This window comes from Equus asinus, chromosome 25 (assembly GCF_041296235.1).
Source record: "Equus asinus isolate D_3611 breed Donkey chromosome 25, EquAss-T2T_v2, whole genome shotgun sequence".
In the NCBI taxonomy this organism is placed as follows: domain Eukaryota; kingdom Metazoa; phylum Chordata; class Mammalia; order Perissodactyla; family Equidae; genus Equus; species Equus asinus.
The window spans coordinates 47,167,889-47,185,199 of NC_091814.1; the positions used below are offsets into that span (position 1 = coordinate 47,167,889).

At 45.8% G+C, this 17,311-nt stretch overlaps 1 protein-coding gene across 26 annotated transcripts in view; it reads right to left on the bottom strand.

Moving 5' to 3' along the window:
• TNN (tenascin N) overlaps positions 1-17,311 on the bottom strand; it is a 103,171-nt gene that overhangs the window by 12,972 nt on the left and 72,888 nt on the right. For 25 of the 26 annotated variants that reach the window (XM_070498031.1, XM_070498029.1, XM_070498027.1 and 22 more), the window contains 8 exons: positions 15,508-15,771; positions 13,163-13,426; positions 11,748-12,011; positions 8,074-8,337; positions 7,158-7,421; positions 4,700-4,830; positions 3,589-3,721; positions 2,988-3,139 (listed from right to left, as the gene is read on the bottom strand). In XM_070498031.1, the coding sequence (XP_070354132.1) occupies positions 2,988-3,139; positions 3,589-3,721; positions 4,700-4,830; positions 7,158-7,421; positions 8,074-8,337; positions 11,748-12,011; positions 13,163-13,426; positions 15,508-15,771 (1,736 nt within the window). The remainder of the gene's footprint in view (positions 1-2,987; positions 3,140-3,588; positions 3,722-4,699; positions 4,831-7,157; positions 7,422-8,073; positions 8,338-11,747; positions 12,012-13,162; positions 13,427-15,507; positions 15,772-17,311) is intronic. The other variant, XM_070498034.1, reaches the window with a different exon arrangement.

A 17,311-nucleotide genomic window follows, 5' to 3' on the forward strand; every position in this document is an offset into this window, starting at 1 on the left:
AGAGTCAGACAGCTAATTATTTAGTGGCTGATGCAAGGAGAAAACAGTGATCTCATCTTTCCGTCAGAAAATGTGAAAATACCAGCTCTGCTGAGTCTATTTTCCAAAAAGCATTTCTTAAGATTCTGAGACGAACTGCTAAATTCTTAGCATGGCGGCTGTTCCAGTCCCTTCCCTGGGACTCTTCCTGTATCATGGACAGTGGAATCCTAGCATGGATGTGGCACCAATGTTCAGCTCCATACACGTCGCATCAAATTACTTTTCCACTACGTAATTAGTTACGATACGAGGTCAGGCTCAAATCCAATCCTGCCGTCCTAGGACAGACACATTACCAAGGCGTTTGGTCTCCATCTCTAATCAATGAGCATAGTGTCGAAGCGTGAGAGGAGCTTTCTGCCTGATTTTTTTTTTAAATAATGTTTCAACTTGACCAGGGAAACTCCAAAAAATGGTGCTGATGCTCTTCGCATCACTGTTTAGACCCAGCTCTACACTTACCAGCTCTGTCCTTGGGCAAGTTAGTTAACCGTGACAAGCCTCACTTCTCTAAACTATTAGATCAGGATTTAGTTAATAGCCCATTTGTCATGCTCTTAAATCGAGGCTTCAGCAAGGTCACTAATCATAATAAATCATAATGTATTGAGGCCAGAGTCTGGCACATACAGATATAATAAGTTATTATTATATCTCAATAAATGTTAGTTTGCATTTTATTATATCAGATTCTAAGTGAACTAACCACCAGGGATCATTTGAACATCTTGATCAGGCAGTCTTAATCAACTCATTCAGAATCTAGTCCGTTTCCACTCTACAAGGTGAAAACATCTTATGATGAACTATTTTGGATAACAAAAGCCCCTTAGCAAATAGGTCTCAAGAAGAAGAAAATGTCTTTCAGCCTAGTTCTACACTCCAGAACTGTTACTGCATTCTAGAACTCACTCAATGTCCTGAATGACTAAATCGGGAGAAAAAATTGAAAATCTTCTTCAAATGTCTGGAGAGCCTCTAATATGGTCCTTAAGACACGCAAGATGGGAAACAAAGATGGAAATATCTGAGACATTTACGTGTCCTCTGATGTCTTCTTCCAGCCTCCCCCCACGGCCTCAGTTGCCTCCGGGCAGAGTTCTTCTGGCCTGTTAATGAAATCGGTCTCCTGCTGCCTGGGATGGAGAAGAACTTCCTTAAAAGGATTTTACAAGCTCAGTTCAAAAAAGAGCAATATACTAAGGTCATCTTTCCATGACAAAAGACTGTAGAACCCAAAAAACACAGAAACTGTCTGTAAAAGATTTGGAGATGTTTTCAGGACTCCACATGGTTTCCGGAGGGTGGTGGCTTTGAGGAGAATCCTACAGAATCTCAGTTCATGTATTCCTTCAGGAGTCGGGGTCAGGAAACAAGACGTGGCATGGGGTCGGGGACCAGGATTGGTTAGAACGAGGGTGACGTTTTTTATTCTGGAACTGACCTCTGTGTTCTAGTCAGGGGCATTTGCATGGGAGGGATGGAGAAGGCAAGCTCCTGGACAGCAGGGATTTTGTTTGGTTCACTGCTGGTTCTTGAATATATAAAAGAGTGCGGGACACATAGCAGGCACTCAATAAATATTTGTGAAATAAATCATGGGTATTCCCAGGCAGGTAGACTGGCAGGTTGTTTTCCAAAGATCGCTCTAGACAAATGTCTCCTTTCCTGTGCAAGGTTGACTTTCAAAAAGGCCACAATAGACGGTACAAAGATGCTGGCAATGGTCAATTATGGGTACAAAGGCAAGGAACTGGCTTCAAGCCAGAATGCTTAGAGTTACAATGGAGCTGATGCAAAGCAGCAGGTACATCCCTATGGGTCTGGTCAGGTGGAAGACCTCCCGTGCTACATTCTGCTCCATTATTTTCATAAATCAATTGGGAATCTCCCCCATCCAATCCAATACTGCCCTTCAGCCATCAGATGCAGCTGTGTGGATAATAAGTTTTCGTCATTGCTGCTTATCAGACAGTATCATTTTATCCGTGGCTGCTCAAGTGTCTTTGGTTTCCCAGGCCCCTGAGCAAATGCGTCAATGAACACAGCTTGAGCACTATGAGATCATGCTTTTTCCTTCCCACCGTGAGTTATGGGTACACAGCGGGTAAGGCTGCATGCTGGTTTGGGGCAGTGAGCCTCTGTCTGTTCAGGCACAGGAAGAAGTGGGTGGGGGAGATAGAAGGATTAGATTGCAATCCTCAAAGGCGGCTCATCATATAATTGGATCAGGCTGATGCAATCAAAGAAGGTGCCGCATGGTTTAAGCAGACAATAGCCCAAGAGAATAAAACCTCCACACAGAAGAGGACCATCAGAACATTGCCAAGGTTCCCTCTTTCAGGCTTTAGCCTTTCAAATCAAAGTTCCAAAGCTCTTGTTTCTGTACAATGGAGCCAGGATGCAGAACCTGGACAACAGGCTCCAATTCAGAGCACTGAGCCCCCAAAGAGGTCAAGTGTTTCCATCTTGGATGGCCTGAGATGACCCAATGGCAAGAACAACGATCTAGGAGGCTGAAGTCCTGAAATGTGGTCTCAACTTTGTCATTAATTCATGTGACCTAGCCAAGGCACCTCTTGTGGGCCTCAATTTACCTGTCTATAAAATAGGAACAATAATCTCTCTCACTTATTCTAAAGCTTTTGTGTGAGAGTCATGCTTATGAGAGTGCTTTGAAGAGAGTGAAATGTAGGTAATACACACATATAGGACATTATTAGACAGCAATAAACCCAAAAGCCTTCACAATCATCAGCCTTGGATTAATCAAGCCTGCTCTACCCAAGGTGTAAAGTACTTCAGGCTCGATTCTTACAGTGGGGTCTCTAAAAACAGCTACAAGCCACCCAAGCTCCTCTTTCCTATGGACGAAGAAGGAACAAAGCTCCCTGGGCTGAGAAACAAGGCACTGCCGGAGCTCCGTGGGGCTCCGTGTGACTCACAATCCAGCCGCCGCCATCCGTGTCCATGTCACAGTACACCTGCAGGGGCCGGCTGGCGTCACCGTGCAGGTAGATGGTGTATACACCACTGGCAACGTTGCTGTTCTGTTGAACTTGACTGCAGTCCGAAGGGTGTGGAAAACGGGCACCAACTGGGAGCCAAGCACAGGGGAGCATTGTTAGGAGAAGGCCACAGAAGAGGAGTGAGGTTATTCCCCTATTTTAAGACAATTTGTGTAGAAATTATTCCATAATCCCCTACTATTTTGCTCCTTCCAGTCTTCACTCACATCTTACTTTTCTCCCACACTCTGCTCTCATCAAACCCTCCAAATGTACTAGAAATAAGGTCAAGTTCACATCACTTCCTCTCTGACCCAACTGCCTCCCACCAAAATAACACCCCATTTCACTCCCCTCTGTAGTCTCCCTACCCTGGGATGGATTTCTTTTGAGCCCATAACCCCATTTCCATTTCCCTATGCCTAGAGAGATCCATGACTCTGTAGCCACTTGCTCCTCCCTGGACCCTTTTTTCTGGCCCCTCCGATGTTGGTCCTCTCGACTGCATTCTCGTTCAGAGTGCAGAAGTCCACATTACCTGTGGAAAGAATGGTGGATACATTCCTGCTCCGACGATCACCTTTAAAGGCAACCAAGGAGACAGGATAGGCGACGCCCTGCTCAAGGCCTTGCAGCTCAAACCTCTGGTCCCCTTGTCCAAGCTGCACCTCCTACCAAACAAAGGAGACAGTGGATAGTCACTCGGCTGATCACCCTGAGAACCCTAGGTGGTTAATAGAATCTCCTGGAGCTAACGTCAGAAGCTCTCTGAGAGCACAGTGTTTTGTCTCTTTGAGGGCGCAGTGGCAGCCCAGAAGCCCAGTGGTCCCAGCCGCTGCTCTGGTGGGCCAGGCCACGGAGACTCAGCACTGCTGGGAGCCAGCACCAGGCACCACCCTGGGGACCTCTGCTGGAAGCAAGAGGCAGGCAAGGCTAGGCTAAGAAGTTAATAGGGGAGGTGAATCTGGCCATTGCTATCTGTGACCCAGGGAGATAGTTGGTTTTTCAATAAACTTCCTTCTGAACTTGTCTTACTTCCTCTACAAACACAGGACTGACTTTCCTAGCAGGGCTGTCCTAAGCACTAACTGAGATAACGAATAAATCAACGTGCCCTTCCTTTCTTCCTTCCTCCCTTCTTTCTTCCTTGCCAAGGAGAGAGAATAATAATTTTCCATTGGGACAATTTTCAAAAACACGCTGGCCTTCAGATTCCACGTGTGAGGTCTCACCCTTGAAATAACAGTTAATCAATTCATTCAATAAATATTTATTAAGCACCTACCATGTGCTAGGTTCTAAGCACTAAATGATAAACAAAACTGACAAAAGTTCCCTGTCCTCATGGAGCTAACGTTTATTGAGAAAGATAAACAAACAAAATAATTCGGGGCAGATGTGTGGCCAGCAAATAAGCAGTGGTTAGCTAGAAAGCAGGCACAAAAGTTAGACCTATAAGATGAGACCACGTGTTCACACGTGACTATGTTTAGCACTGTCCCTTGCACACAACGGGTGATCAATAAGGATCAACTCATTTATCAGCAGGTTGTCATGAGACCAGCAATCAAGCTGGTTCACCCAAGTCAGTTGCTTCATACAGAGGCTGGGCATGGACACCAACAGAGAAGACAAGGAGGATCCAGTACCTTAACAGCACCATCTGGGAACTGGTAGGTCAGAATGTAGCCATCAATCTGAGCAGTGGGGGGTGTCCAGGTCAATACCCCACCAGACTGTGTTACAGCAGACGAACGGAGGTTTTTGGGAGGGTCGATGTCTGTATATCAAAAGTCAGGTAACTGTTATTACTAAGGCACAACTGAGGCGAGGTAACTCTGAAGTGCTAACTTATCATTTCTCCCTACCTAACCTCCCATTTCTCCTCCTCCATTTCTCTTCCTCCCTTCAAGCAGGTAGCAGGCTCTCTTCTTCCTTGCTACCAATGCTTTACGATTTTTGTTTCCAAAAGTATAGACCCATTGTGGACAAGAGGATTAAGGAACAGGGGCTTGGGTGGGTCCGAGGGAGTGAACCTGGGCCCCCATTCCCCAGCAGATTCCCAGAGAGTGGTGGGTGCGAGCAACCTAGATTAGCAGACAGATTCTCAGAGATGGCACAGCTGCCAAAGTGGCGTGGAAGGATGGGGGAGCCGCAGATCTGAAAGGGCCCTGCACACAGAAACCAGGGTACCTCAGCAAACATCCACCTGGAAGGTGCCATGGGCACCCCCATGCCTGGCACTGGGAAACTACACAAGACTTTACACAGAGCCCTTGGGAAGGAGCATGACCCTAAATTTCCTGAGGTTTCTAACCAACAAGCAGAGGTGGGGGCTTATGATAGAAATTAAGTTGATATAGAAATATAAAGTCCTATTTCTTATATATGTAAGCATGTGGCCTTAAACACATACTCTGTACAGAAAGAAGAGGGGGAGAGCTTGTATAAAGGAGGAGAGAAAGAAAGAAAGAAAGGGAAGAAGAGATGTAGCAAGAGCAGAGAGCTTTTCTTCTGATTCCTATGCAGTTTCCCACTCTAACACCAGAGGGAATGCGTGGATCTGTGTGTGCGCTGGAGACCAGGAAAACCAAAGCTCAGCAAAAGTTCTAGTCGACACCATAATAATTGGTCAGACAGCTCATTTTTTTTAACCAAATAAGATATGAATGGAAATTTCCATTTTGAAAAATCATTATCGTAGAAGGTGATTTTAATTTAGAAGTTCCCAAAAAAGATGTCTCTAGGCTATTTCCTACCCAGTAGCATTTCAGCTGAGGACTGAATTGCACTATTTTAATAGAAAACAGGCAGCTGTTATTTTGAACGAGGGTGTTTTGACAAATTGTGCATTTCTGTAATATCAGCTTGGTTTGACTTTCTAAAGCACAACATCTGGTGTGGATCTATTCTATCCATCATATGGAAAAACTAAATTTCCTGCTTTCAAAATCAAAGCAAAACCTAAACTACTTAAGTATCTTAAGCTGCTTTCTGCTACCTCTTTGCCCACCCACCCCCTAGTTATGGACTTGAGATGTCTGTCTTAGTTACTCACACATTTCTATGAAGTAGAAAGATGATAACGTTTTCCTTAAAAATGAGGAAAGTGTAGCAGAGAGAACAAAAAGAAGGAAGAGAGGAAGAAAGGAGCAAGGGAGGGAGGGAGAGAGAGAGAAAAAGGGGTGGAAGAAGGAAGGAGGGAGGGAGGAAAGAGAGAAGGGAAGGGGAGATGAGGAGGAAGGAGGAAGGAGGGAGGAGAAGTGGGGGGAGGGAGAGAGGGGAGAAGGAGGGAGGAAGATGCTCGTTGCCTCTGAAGGGCAGCACTGGGTATTAGGGAGTCTGAGATGTGGAAACATTTTTCTTTCTACACATCTTTGTTTAGTTCGAAAATTTCTACTATAAGCATATATCACCTTTTTAATTAAAAATTTCTGCTAACTGTAACTAATAAAAATAACAAAGAAACTCAAGGCACCTCTAACTCCAGTGGCCACACATGGTATATATATGGCCTCAAAGGGGACAACCAGTGCTTGCCCAGACTGTCTAAACAGGCCCATGGACCTCAGGGTGGGCACAGTACTCTTCTCAGATCCTTCTGAGGCCTGATTTCTATGATGCTCAGTGAGACCAGAGGCCCCATCATTCACAAAAAACACAAGCAGTCCAGGGCCAGCTGATCACCAAGCGGAGAGGGACAGTGAGGGGAGAAAGATGCTCCATCATTGCCCCCAATCTGGAAGATGGAAACAGAAGAGGCTCCTGGCCTCTCCTCCGACTTGGAGCTGAGGCCCACCCAGGTTCTCATATCCAGGGTGGGGAGCCTGGGAGCTGGGCTGGGTGGAGGGGGTGGAAGGGAGGCCACCTTTTGCACAACAGTCTTGAAAGGTCCCACAGGTTTACTTTCACACGGCTTCCTCTACACTCTTTCATCTTAATCTGAACTGTCATGGCAACGTATTACCTCAAAGAGGTAAAAAGAGAAGCACTTTGAAGAATATCTTCAGTGAAACAACTGCCTTCCCTACTCCCCTCCCCACTTCTGGTTATGGAGGAAGATTCTGTCCTGACAGATGTGAAGAGTTCCCTGTCCCAGCCCCTCACCTGGCAGGGCCTTGGTGTCAGCCTTCTTGCTCTCCCGGTCCCCCTTCTCGGCCCACACATGAACCTTGTACTCCACGCCCGGCCTCAGCCCCGTCAGGATGGTGCTGCTCTGCTCCTTCCCCACAGGGACCTCCCTGGCGTCTCCATCAGCAGAGGTGTAGCGCACCACGTATCTTTCAATGTCGGCCTGTACTGGGTCCCAGGAGATGGTGGCCGTGTTCTCTGTCACCCGATCAGTCACCAGGTTTTTGGGGCTGTCAATGTCTTTAAGAAAATGTTGGAAAAGTCTAAGCTTTGAAGCCATGGAAGAGATATCCACCACCCCATCGCCACGATTTTCATCTTCTAGAGCTGTCCTAGCACACGGCAATGGTGTTGCCATCCAGAGTCGCTGGTGGAAGTCGAGGAAGAAAGTAACCCTGGTTCTCAATCTCTAGGGACTAGTTATAAGGTTGACACACTTTCTTGACTTCCGGCTCCCTAAAATGTGGGAGGAACAATGTCTTCTTTGCAACATTATGACACATCAAAACCATTAATTAAACATTTGCCATGGTGCTCAGAGCAGCTAACTTATCATTTTATCAAGGGCTACTCCACGGGCAATCATTCTAAAAGTATTATCACAAACACTGCAATGACCAGATCCTATAAACATCTTCGCTGAGTCTGCTAAAAACACGGCTACTGCACAACCTTACTTCTCCCTTCCATGGGTTGAGTGGTTCCATGAGCAGCTCGTCACTGTCAGGGAAGGGCAGCTCATGGAGATCACCACCGGAGCTTGCTGTCTTTCTTGGATCTTTAAGACTTCCTTTGCAAAGTCTCTCAACTCACGCCACATCTTTTGGTACCAGTCACAATCAAATCCACATGCTCAAAATTCAATTCCAATTGACCATCTTTCTCTCGTTACCTGTCGGGGCCTTGGTGTTGGCCTTCTTGCTCTCCCGGTCCCCCTTCTCGGCCCACACGTGGACCGTGTACTCCACGCCCGGCCTCAGGCCCGTCAGGACGGTGCTGTTCTGCTCCTTCCCCACAGGGACGTCCTTGGTGTCTCCATCAGCGGAGGTGTAGCGCACCATGTACCTGTCAATGACGGCCTGCACTGGGTCCCAGGAGACAGTAGCTGTGTTCTCCGTCACCTGGTTGGTCACCAGGTTTTGGGGGCTGTCAATTTCTTTTGAAAAAGAAAAGGCTGAATTTTAGAGCCAAGGGAGGATATCCCAGCCCTCCATCACCGGCTCCCCATTCAAGTTATCTTTAATAGTGATACAGCTCCATTTGAAACAGGAGTGAAAGGTCTCTGGTTTCCATTTTCCAGGGAAACAAACTCCTGGATATTAAAACTGGAAGGAACTATATCTCCAAATTTATTAATACGGAAATTTTCTGTCCATCTAGTTCCCACAAAAATAACAATAAAAATCTCCAGAGCAACAAAATAAACCACCCCAACTACTGTTTAAACAACCTCTTTTGTTATCCCCATGGTATCTAGTTATTTTGTTTCACATAATTTGAGAGCCAAGAAGTCTTATCTTCAAACTTTCTTGTCTTATAAAAGGGGAGGAGAATGGAGGCCCAAAGAAATGAAAGACTTGTCCAAGGTGCCACCGTTTTCTTGTGTTAAAACCAAGACTAGACCCTCTGCGCCCTGAAGTTTGAGCCCTCCCACCTTCTCAAGGACTTTGCTCCTTTTCAGCTACTCTCTCTCTCCCGCACCATCAGTCTCTTCTCCTCTACCATCATTCCCAGACAAGGCGGCTCTAGGATCTCCCATCCCTCTGCACCCCTTAACTGACAGACTTCTCAAGAGAACTGTCTGCATACCTGAACTTCACTTTTCACCTCCCATTCACTTCTCAATTCAAAGAAGTTGGCATTTTTCTACACTGCACCACTGAGACTGCCAGTCTGGGTCACCAACAACTGACATGTTGCCGAATCCAATGGACTTTCACCCTCCTCGTCTTACTGGCTTTTTGAGCAGCATTTGGCCGAGCTGATGTACTCCCTCCATCTTGAAACACTCTCAGCTCTAGGCTTCCATGACTGCACACTCCTGTGGTTTTCTCCTAACTCTCTGACTCCTCATCAGTCTCCCTCGTCAACAACCTGTAAATGTAGGGGCACCAAGGGTCCCTCTCTTCCTCTCTCTCTGCACTTCTCCCTAGGTGATCTCACCCATGTCCGCAGCTTTGAATACCAACTAGATGCTCATGAGTCCCCAGTATGTATAATTCTGAGCCTCTGACTTGATCCTTCAACTGCATATCCACCACAGTGCCTAGCATGTATTAGACACTCAACAAATATTTATGGACTCACACACTCAATTCACCAAGGAATCTCACAAGTATCTTGAACTTAAATATAAGTCTTAATGTTCCTCCCCAAACCTATTCATCTCTCAGAAAATGATGCCCCAATTTTTCATGTTGCTCGAGTCAGAAACCCAGAGCATACTTGATTCCTCATTTTCTTCCAGCCCCATATCTCATCCAACAACAAACATTGTCATTTATACCTCCAAAATATATATCTCCTTTTCTCTATCCCTGCCTTCATCATTGGTTATTTAGTGGTTAAGATTTGATGCCCTTGCCACCACAGCCCGGGTTTGTTTCCCAATCTGGAAACCACACAACCTGTCTGTCATATTGTGGTGGCTGCATGTTTCTGAAAGCTATGGCACTGGTATTTCAAATACCAGGAGGGTCACCCATAGTGGACAGGCTTCAGTACAGCTCACAGACTAAGACAGACTAGGAAGAAGACCTGGCCACCATTTTCTGAAAAAATTGGCCATGAAAACCCTGCAAATTGCAGCAGAGCATTGTCTGATAAAGCACAGAAAGGTGAGAGGATGATGCAAAAAGACTGGGCAGGGTTCCTCTCTGCTGTACACAGGGTCACTAGGAGTCGGAATCAACTCAATGACACTAACAAACTGCCATCACACTGGTCCAAATCATCATCATCTCTGACCCAGACTTTTATAATACCCTCTTTACTAATCTTCCCACTTCCACCCTTGTCATCTCTTCCACTTATTCTCCTCACTGCAGCCTGAATAATCTTTTTAAAATGAATACCGCGTCACATCACTCTTCTAATGAATCTAACATGCTTCCTCTTTTAGGCACCGTATGTTCCTGTATGATCTGACCCCTGCCTCCTTCCCATCTCACCTCATGCCACTTTCTCACTCTCTGGGCTCCAGGACACCAGCCTCCTTTCAGTTCTTCAACCATCTTGTCCTGTTCCAGCTTACAGCCGTCACACATACTCTTCCCTCTGTCAGAAATGGCTAGTTTTCCCCAGTGTCCATTCTCCCCTTCTTCTACAATCACACTGTCCAATAGAGCTCTCTGCAGTTATGGAAATAGTCTATAATTTTCATTGTCCAATACAGTAGCCATTAGTCACCTGTAGCTATTGACCACTTGAAATGTGGCTAGTCCAACAGAGGAAATATTTCTCATTAGTTTTAATGAATTAAAATTTAAATAGCCACATGTAGCCAGTGGCTACTGGGTTGGACAGGACAGAATAAAAGAAGTTTAAGCTGGGCACATGGCCATCCAGCTGAAGACTTCATTTCCCACCCTCTGTTGTACTGAGGTCTTGCACTGTGTCTGGATCTGGCCAGTGGAATGGAGGAAGAAGCGATGTGTCCAATGCTCCAGTCATGCTCTTCCCTTTCCCATGCTGCTTTCCACTGGCTGGAATGAGGATGAGTGATGACCACGTGGGTGAAGGCAACTCCCAAGGGATGACTGTGGGACAATACAGAAGGAGCCCGGATCTCCTGCACCACGGAGCTACCACATCAGCTCTGGCTCACTTATACTCTGACCATTCCACAAGCGAGGAATAAACTTTTTTCTTGTTTAAGCAACTGCTATTTGGATGTTTCTGTCAATGCGTATCTTAACTATTACTCACCCCATCTAAGAAACATCCCTAACCTGTTATTCTCTATACCTACACCATGTTCATCTCTTCAGAGAATTTATCATAATTTACAGTTTTAAATTTGTTTGCTTATTGGTTGTCTATCTTTCCCACTGGACTTTAAGAGAGTAGAAATCATATTTGTTTTGTTCACCCCTGTATTCCAAGCCTGGCACTTAGAAGATACTCATTAAAAATTAGCTACCTGGTGACGTGAACACAGAGCTTCAGCTGCTCTGGGTAACACTGCTCCTTTAAACTATGCACCATCTACTAAGTCAAACCTACATCAAATAGCTTGCCACAAAACAGTTCTTTAATCCAGTGTTTTCAGCAATTCTATATTGGTTTTATCTTATTGCCTATAATTTGATATAACTCAGAGGCACAGCAGTTAAAAACACAGGATTTGGAAAAGAGTTTTAAGATAGCCAAGGGATCACTCAGTACTGAATCTATTACTATGCTTCATTTTTTCTCTAGGTGAATGAAATTTTCTACAGCAAACTCTCCCAAAACAGTACACAGTCCCTGAGGTCACAGACCCAAAAAGCAGCGGTGTCATAATTCAGTAGCAAGAGCAAACCCACATTGATGGCCCTAGTTTGTTTTTCTCCTCCCTCCTGTTACCTGTCGGGGCCTTGGTGTTGGCCTTCTTGCTCTCCCGGTCCCCCTTCTCGGCCCACACGTGGACCGTGTACTCCACGCCCGGCCTCAGGCCCGTCAGGATGGTGCTGCTCTGCTCCTTCCCCACTGGAACCTCCCTGGTGTCTCCATCAGCAGAGGTGTAGCGCACCATGTACCTGTCAATAACGGCCTGCACCGGGTCCCAGGAGACAGCGGCTGTGTTCTCTGTCACATGGTTGGTCACCAGGTTTTGGGGGCTGTCAATGTCTAAAAGGAAAAATGCTGATCAATGTGCACTAATAATAGGCCAAAGAGTGCAGAAACTCATGGCCATTTTGCTTGGGCTGAGACCCTTGCATGTTTTGTGGTTTTTCTGTCTCATATGCTCTAACTGCTTCGTGAATATATGTCTTCTCTCCCCAGATAAACTTTGGCTCCTCAAGGAGAAAGCACAGTTGACCCAAATCTGAAAATCTGCACCATTATCTCCACCAAAAGTTTAGCAAAACCAATCTCTTTATTCATTTAGTGAGCATACATCAAACTCCCACTACGTATGAAGCCTGGCGCCAGGCAGTGTGCAGAGGATAGCTGAAGAAGACACAGTCTCTGCTCACAAGCAGCTAAGAACTTTGTTTGTAGGATCATGTCAATGAAGACCTCCCAATTCATACAAGAAGATTCTAATAGTCAGAGGCAAATGTGAGCTCCTAGAGGAAGAGGGCTGCATCCTATTCCTGCTGGGTTCCCACTGCCTAGTAGAAAACAGGGCAAACGGAAAGTGCTCAATACATACTGTCAAGTGAATCAGCAAAAATTAAAACCCAGTGTTCATATTCTTCAGCATATCATAGATTTACTCGTAATGCTGGTTTGCTGGTTAAATCACTGTACAGAAATATGGCCATACATCTCTTTCATAATAATATAAGACATTACACAGAAGATATCCTTATCCTCAAAACCAGAATTATCACGATTCATTTATAGTAAAGCAAACCACATACATCTACTTGCTCTAGTAGATGTAAAATCTACTCTTTTAAAGTTGAATTTTCAACATATTTTTATTAATACTAACAACATTTAATTTTCATTTTCTGTCCCTATTCAGAAACTCAATGAGACTTTGAACACTGTCAACAACAAAAGGCTCACGCATTCTGAGGAGGAGTGTCCGGAAATGACCATCCAATCATGGCAAAATCATAGCTTGGAGACCGCCATGTGGACCTGACTTGTAAGGAACCTAGTTAAAGGGCCGTGAAGGCTTGCGTGTGCAGTCTATTATGAAGGGATACCACCCCGATCTTCCATAAATCATCAGTTCTCCCAGTGTCAGAGCAGGAAAAGAAACTTGACCAGCCATAGGCTTAGCATGACACAGCTTATATTCCCAAAGAACAACGCTCCGTTACCTGTCGGGGCCTTGGTGTCGGCCTTCTTGCTCTCCCGGTCCCCCTTCTCGGCCCACACGTGGACCGTGTACTCCACGCCCGGCCTCAGGCCCGTCAGGATGGTGCTGTTCTGCTCCTTCCCCACAGGGACGTCCTTGGTGTCTCCATCAGCGGAGGTGTAGCGCACCATGTACCTGTCAATGTCGGCCTGCACCGGGTCCCAGGAGACGGTAGCTGTGTTCTCTGTCACCAGGTCAGTCACCAGGTTTTTGGGGCTGTCAATGTCTGAAATGCAAACGATGATCAATAAACACTAACCGAATGAGAGCCTGTGGCCACATTGTCTCGGATGAGGCAGTTTCCTGTTCTTACGGTTTTCCCATCTCCTATGTCAGTTTTCAGTGGTTTCATGGACATAGACCTTCTTTTCACAGCTGCACTCCTGGATCCTCAAGAAGGCATCATAGGACAGTAGAATGAGCACTGGACCCAGAGTCAGAAGAGCCATGGCCCTGGACAACTCAGCTGCCTCTGGCTGGGCCTCAGCATCTTCATCTGTAAACTCTGGGGTATTATATGAGTTAACAACATGCCCCTTATGATAGTTCCTGGACAGAGTGAATGCCCAATGACCATATGCTATTAAGGCTTTCAGTTTGTTGATATTTTATAAATGTAAGAGATTATGTTCCACCCTACCACATACAGAGAAGGTACTCAAAAATGTATTCGCCAAGAAAATAATAGCATTTCTTTGTTCCAAATGGTTCATTGCAAAAGTCCCATAGGTGAGACTCAAGCCTCAAATGAGCAGTTTCAATGGGATCCCTTACAGAGCTTGTTTTGTATACCCTAGAGCAGTGGTTCTCAACCAGGGATGACTGGCAATGTCTGGGGAAATGTTTGGTTGGTACAATTCAGTGTGGGATGGGAAGGCACTGGTATCTAACGTGTAGAGGCCAGGCATCCTGATAAACATCCTACAGTGCACAAGCAGACCCTGCAACAATAATTATCCAGCCCAAAATATCAATAGAGCCAAGTTTGAGAAACCCTGCCCAACACTTGGCGAAGACCATGGGCTGGTGACTGACACACTCCTAAAATGCTGAAAAGGTGAGAAAACGTCTGGTGGCTCTGATGCAGAGGAATGAGAAGCTGCAGCATTACAAAAGACACGTGCATCCAGTGGAATGAACAAAGGATGCATGCGTATTCCCCATGGACTAGATGTGTGCCACCAAAGGAGAGCCCACCTGGGGTTGTTTAGGAAGCTGTCCAAAGAGGATCACCTAAAGGAGTGAGGTGACCCCCATCAGAAAGGCACTGGAGTGCACCCCCAGATGTGTGGGCAGAGGAAGAGAAGTAGGAGACCAGTAGGAGAGAGGCCTTTGCCCACAGAATCACTTCAGGGAGGGATCCGAGCAGAAGAGGACACATGAGGTGTCTCTGAAGAACCACAGAAGTGTTCCACGAGGGAACTTGTTAGCTCGAACACTTGTCAGGTCCCATGACAGGCCCAAGCTAGCTGTGACTCTTACAGTCAAGCAAGACCTTCCATGACCCCTTGCTTCTCCTCACCCTGACTCCTTACCTCCCTCTTGACCCCTTACCTCCCACCCAGCTGTGCCAAACATAAATGGGTCAGAAACTGCAGTTAGCATGCTGGAAGGACAAGGCTTCAAGTCCGAGAAGGGAAATACAAGGTAAGCCATGTACCCCCACTTCCCACACAGGCAGTTATGTCCCAAGCTGATGGAGAAGGGAAGCTTGAGTTTTAAATGAAGTATGCATTATTACACAGGTGTGGGCCATTTCGATTACTAAAATGATACATCCTGGGAACTAAAAGTGACTACATATTTGCTTATTTTTAGCTAATAAAACATTGTTATTATTTCTGCCTGAAACGTTTATCCAAAGGACAGAAAGAAAAACAAGTTCAACAGAAAGGGTTTAAACAGGTGAGGAGGGGAAAAAAGTCATTTTGGGACCACAATCTGCAAGTCTGGCTCCCTCAGCATGATTGATACTTATGCTTTCTTCATGCTTCTTCCTTATCAAGGCGAAGCATTTAGTGTGATGATAACAAAGAAGGTGCATAGGCAGAGAGAACAAAGGACTACGAACAATAACATCAATCTTTAGACCAAAGTTTGGAGACCACAAGATGACCTATGCATTCTAAGAGAAGCCACTAAATGGAAGTAAAGGGCCCACAATTTACTATGGAAGAATACCAACCTGCTCTTCCATAAAACCTCCCTTTCTGCCAAGGTCAGAGAAGGAAAACCAATCTAGACAGACTATGAGCTTAGCAGTGACTCAGTGACACAGTGACACAGTGACAATGCACACTCCATTACCTGTCGGGGCCTTGGTGTCGGCCTTCTTGCTCTCCCGGTCCCCCTTCTTGGCCCACACATGAACCTTGTACTCCACGCCCGGCCTCAGGCCCGTCAGGATGGTGCTGTTCTGTTCCTTCCTCACAGGGACGTCCTTGGTGTCTCCATCAGCAGAGGTGTAACGCACCATGTACCGGTCAATGTCAGCCTGTACCGGGTCCCAGGAGATGGTGGCCGTGTTCTCTGTCACCCGATCAATCACCAGGTTTTGGGGGCTGTCTATTTCTTTAAGAAAATGTTGGAAAAGCCTAAGCTTTGAAACCATAGGAGAGATACCCACCACCCCATTACCATGATTTTCAGCTTCTTGAGCTGCCTTAGCATACGGCAATGGTATTCCCATCCAGAGTCACTGGGGAAGTCAAGGAAAAAAGCAATCCTGGTTCTCAATTTCTAAGGACTAGTTATTATAAGCTTGACACACTTTCTTGGCTTTCAACTCCTTAAAATGTGGGAGGAATGATGTCTTCTCAACAGCATTACGGCACATCAAAACCATCAATAGGGGAGTGACGTCAGCATCATGGTGGAGTGAACTTGCCCAGGACTCTCTCCCCTCCAACATACAACAAAAACGGGCAACCATACTCCAACAGAGAACATGCTAACACAACACAAAAAATGTCAGAGAGACACGCAGCCATACGATGGAGGGCAGAGAGGCTGGAGCCCCCCTCAGAGGAGCTGGAACGGGGTAAAAGAGAACTTTGCTCCCTCCCCTAAAGACTGCAACCTGTGACCACAGGAGGCTCCAAGAGGGAAGGAATGGGGGAGGGGACATTCATTCATGGGAACATCAAGCACCCCCAAGGGCCCATGCAGCCTAGAGAGAAGGCCTCTACCAGGGCAAGAGCTTTTGCAGGGGGGTGACCTCATCAAGCCAACAACCCAGGAGAGAAGAGTGCAAGAACAGAGCAAGAATGCCCCGAGAGCATGCAGGACAAAGCGCCCCTCCCCTCACCTGCCCCACTGCTCCACTGCCTGGGATCTCAGCTGAAGACAGAGGGCTCAGAATACACGGCTCTTTACCCCCACCCAGTGGCGATAGGCGGTAACTGCAACCAAATAATATGATGCATAAGAACCGAACCACCTCCTCTAGCAATATCAAACACTATATCAAATCTCCAGACCAAAGAGAAAATGACAAGTACTCAGAATTTAGTCCTCAGGACACAGAAATATGTAATTTAAATGACAATGAATTCAAAATAGCTATATCAAAAAACTCAACGACAGAAAAGAGGATGTAGAGAAACACTTCAATGAGTTCAGGAGCTACTTCACAAAAGAGATTGAAACTATAAAGAAGAATCAATCAGAAATGTTAGAGATGAACAACACAATGGAAGAGATAAAATAAAACACAGATTCCCTGAATACTTGAGTAGACATCATAGAGGAGCGTATCAGCATAATCAAGGATAGACATATTGAAATGCTCCAGACAGAGGAGGAAAGAGAACTAAGACTAAAAAGAAATGAAGAAAGTCTCCAAGAAATATCCAACTCAATTAGGAAATATGACATAAGAATTATAGGTATTCCAGAAGGAGAAGAGAAGGAGTATGGAGCAGAGAGCATATTCAAAGAAATAATAGCAGAGAACTTCCAAAACCTAGGGAGAGAAGGAATTCTTTGTGGAAGAGGCTTCCAGATCTCCTAGATTTGTCAATGTAAAAAGACCTACTGCAAGACACACAGTAAAACTGGCAAAAATGAATGACAAAGAAAGAATACTAAGAGCAGCAAGGCAGAAGAAAAT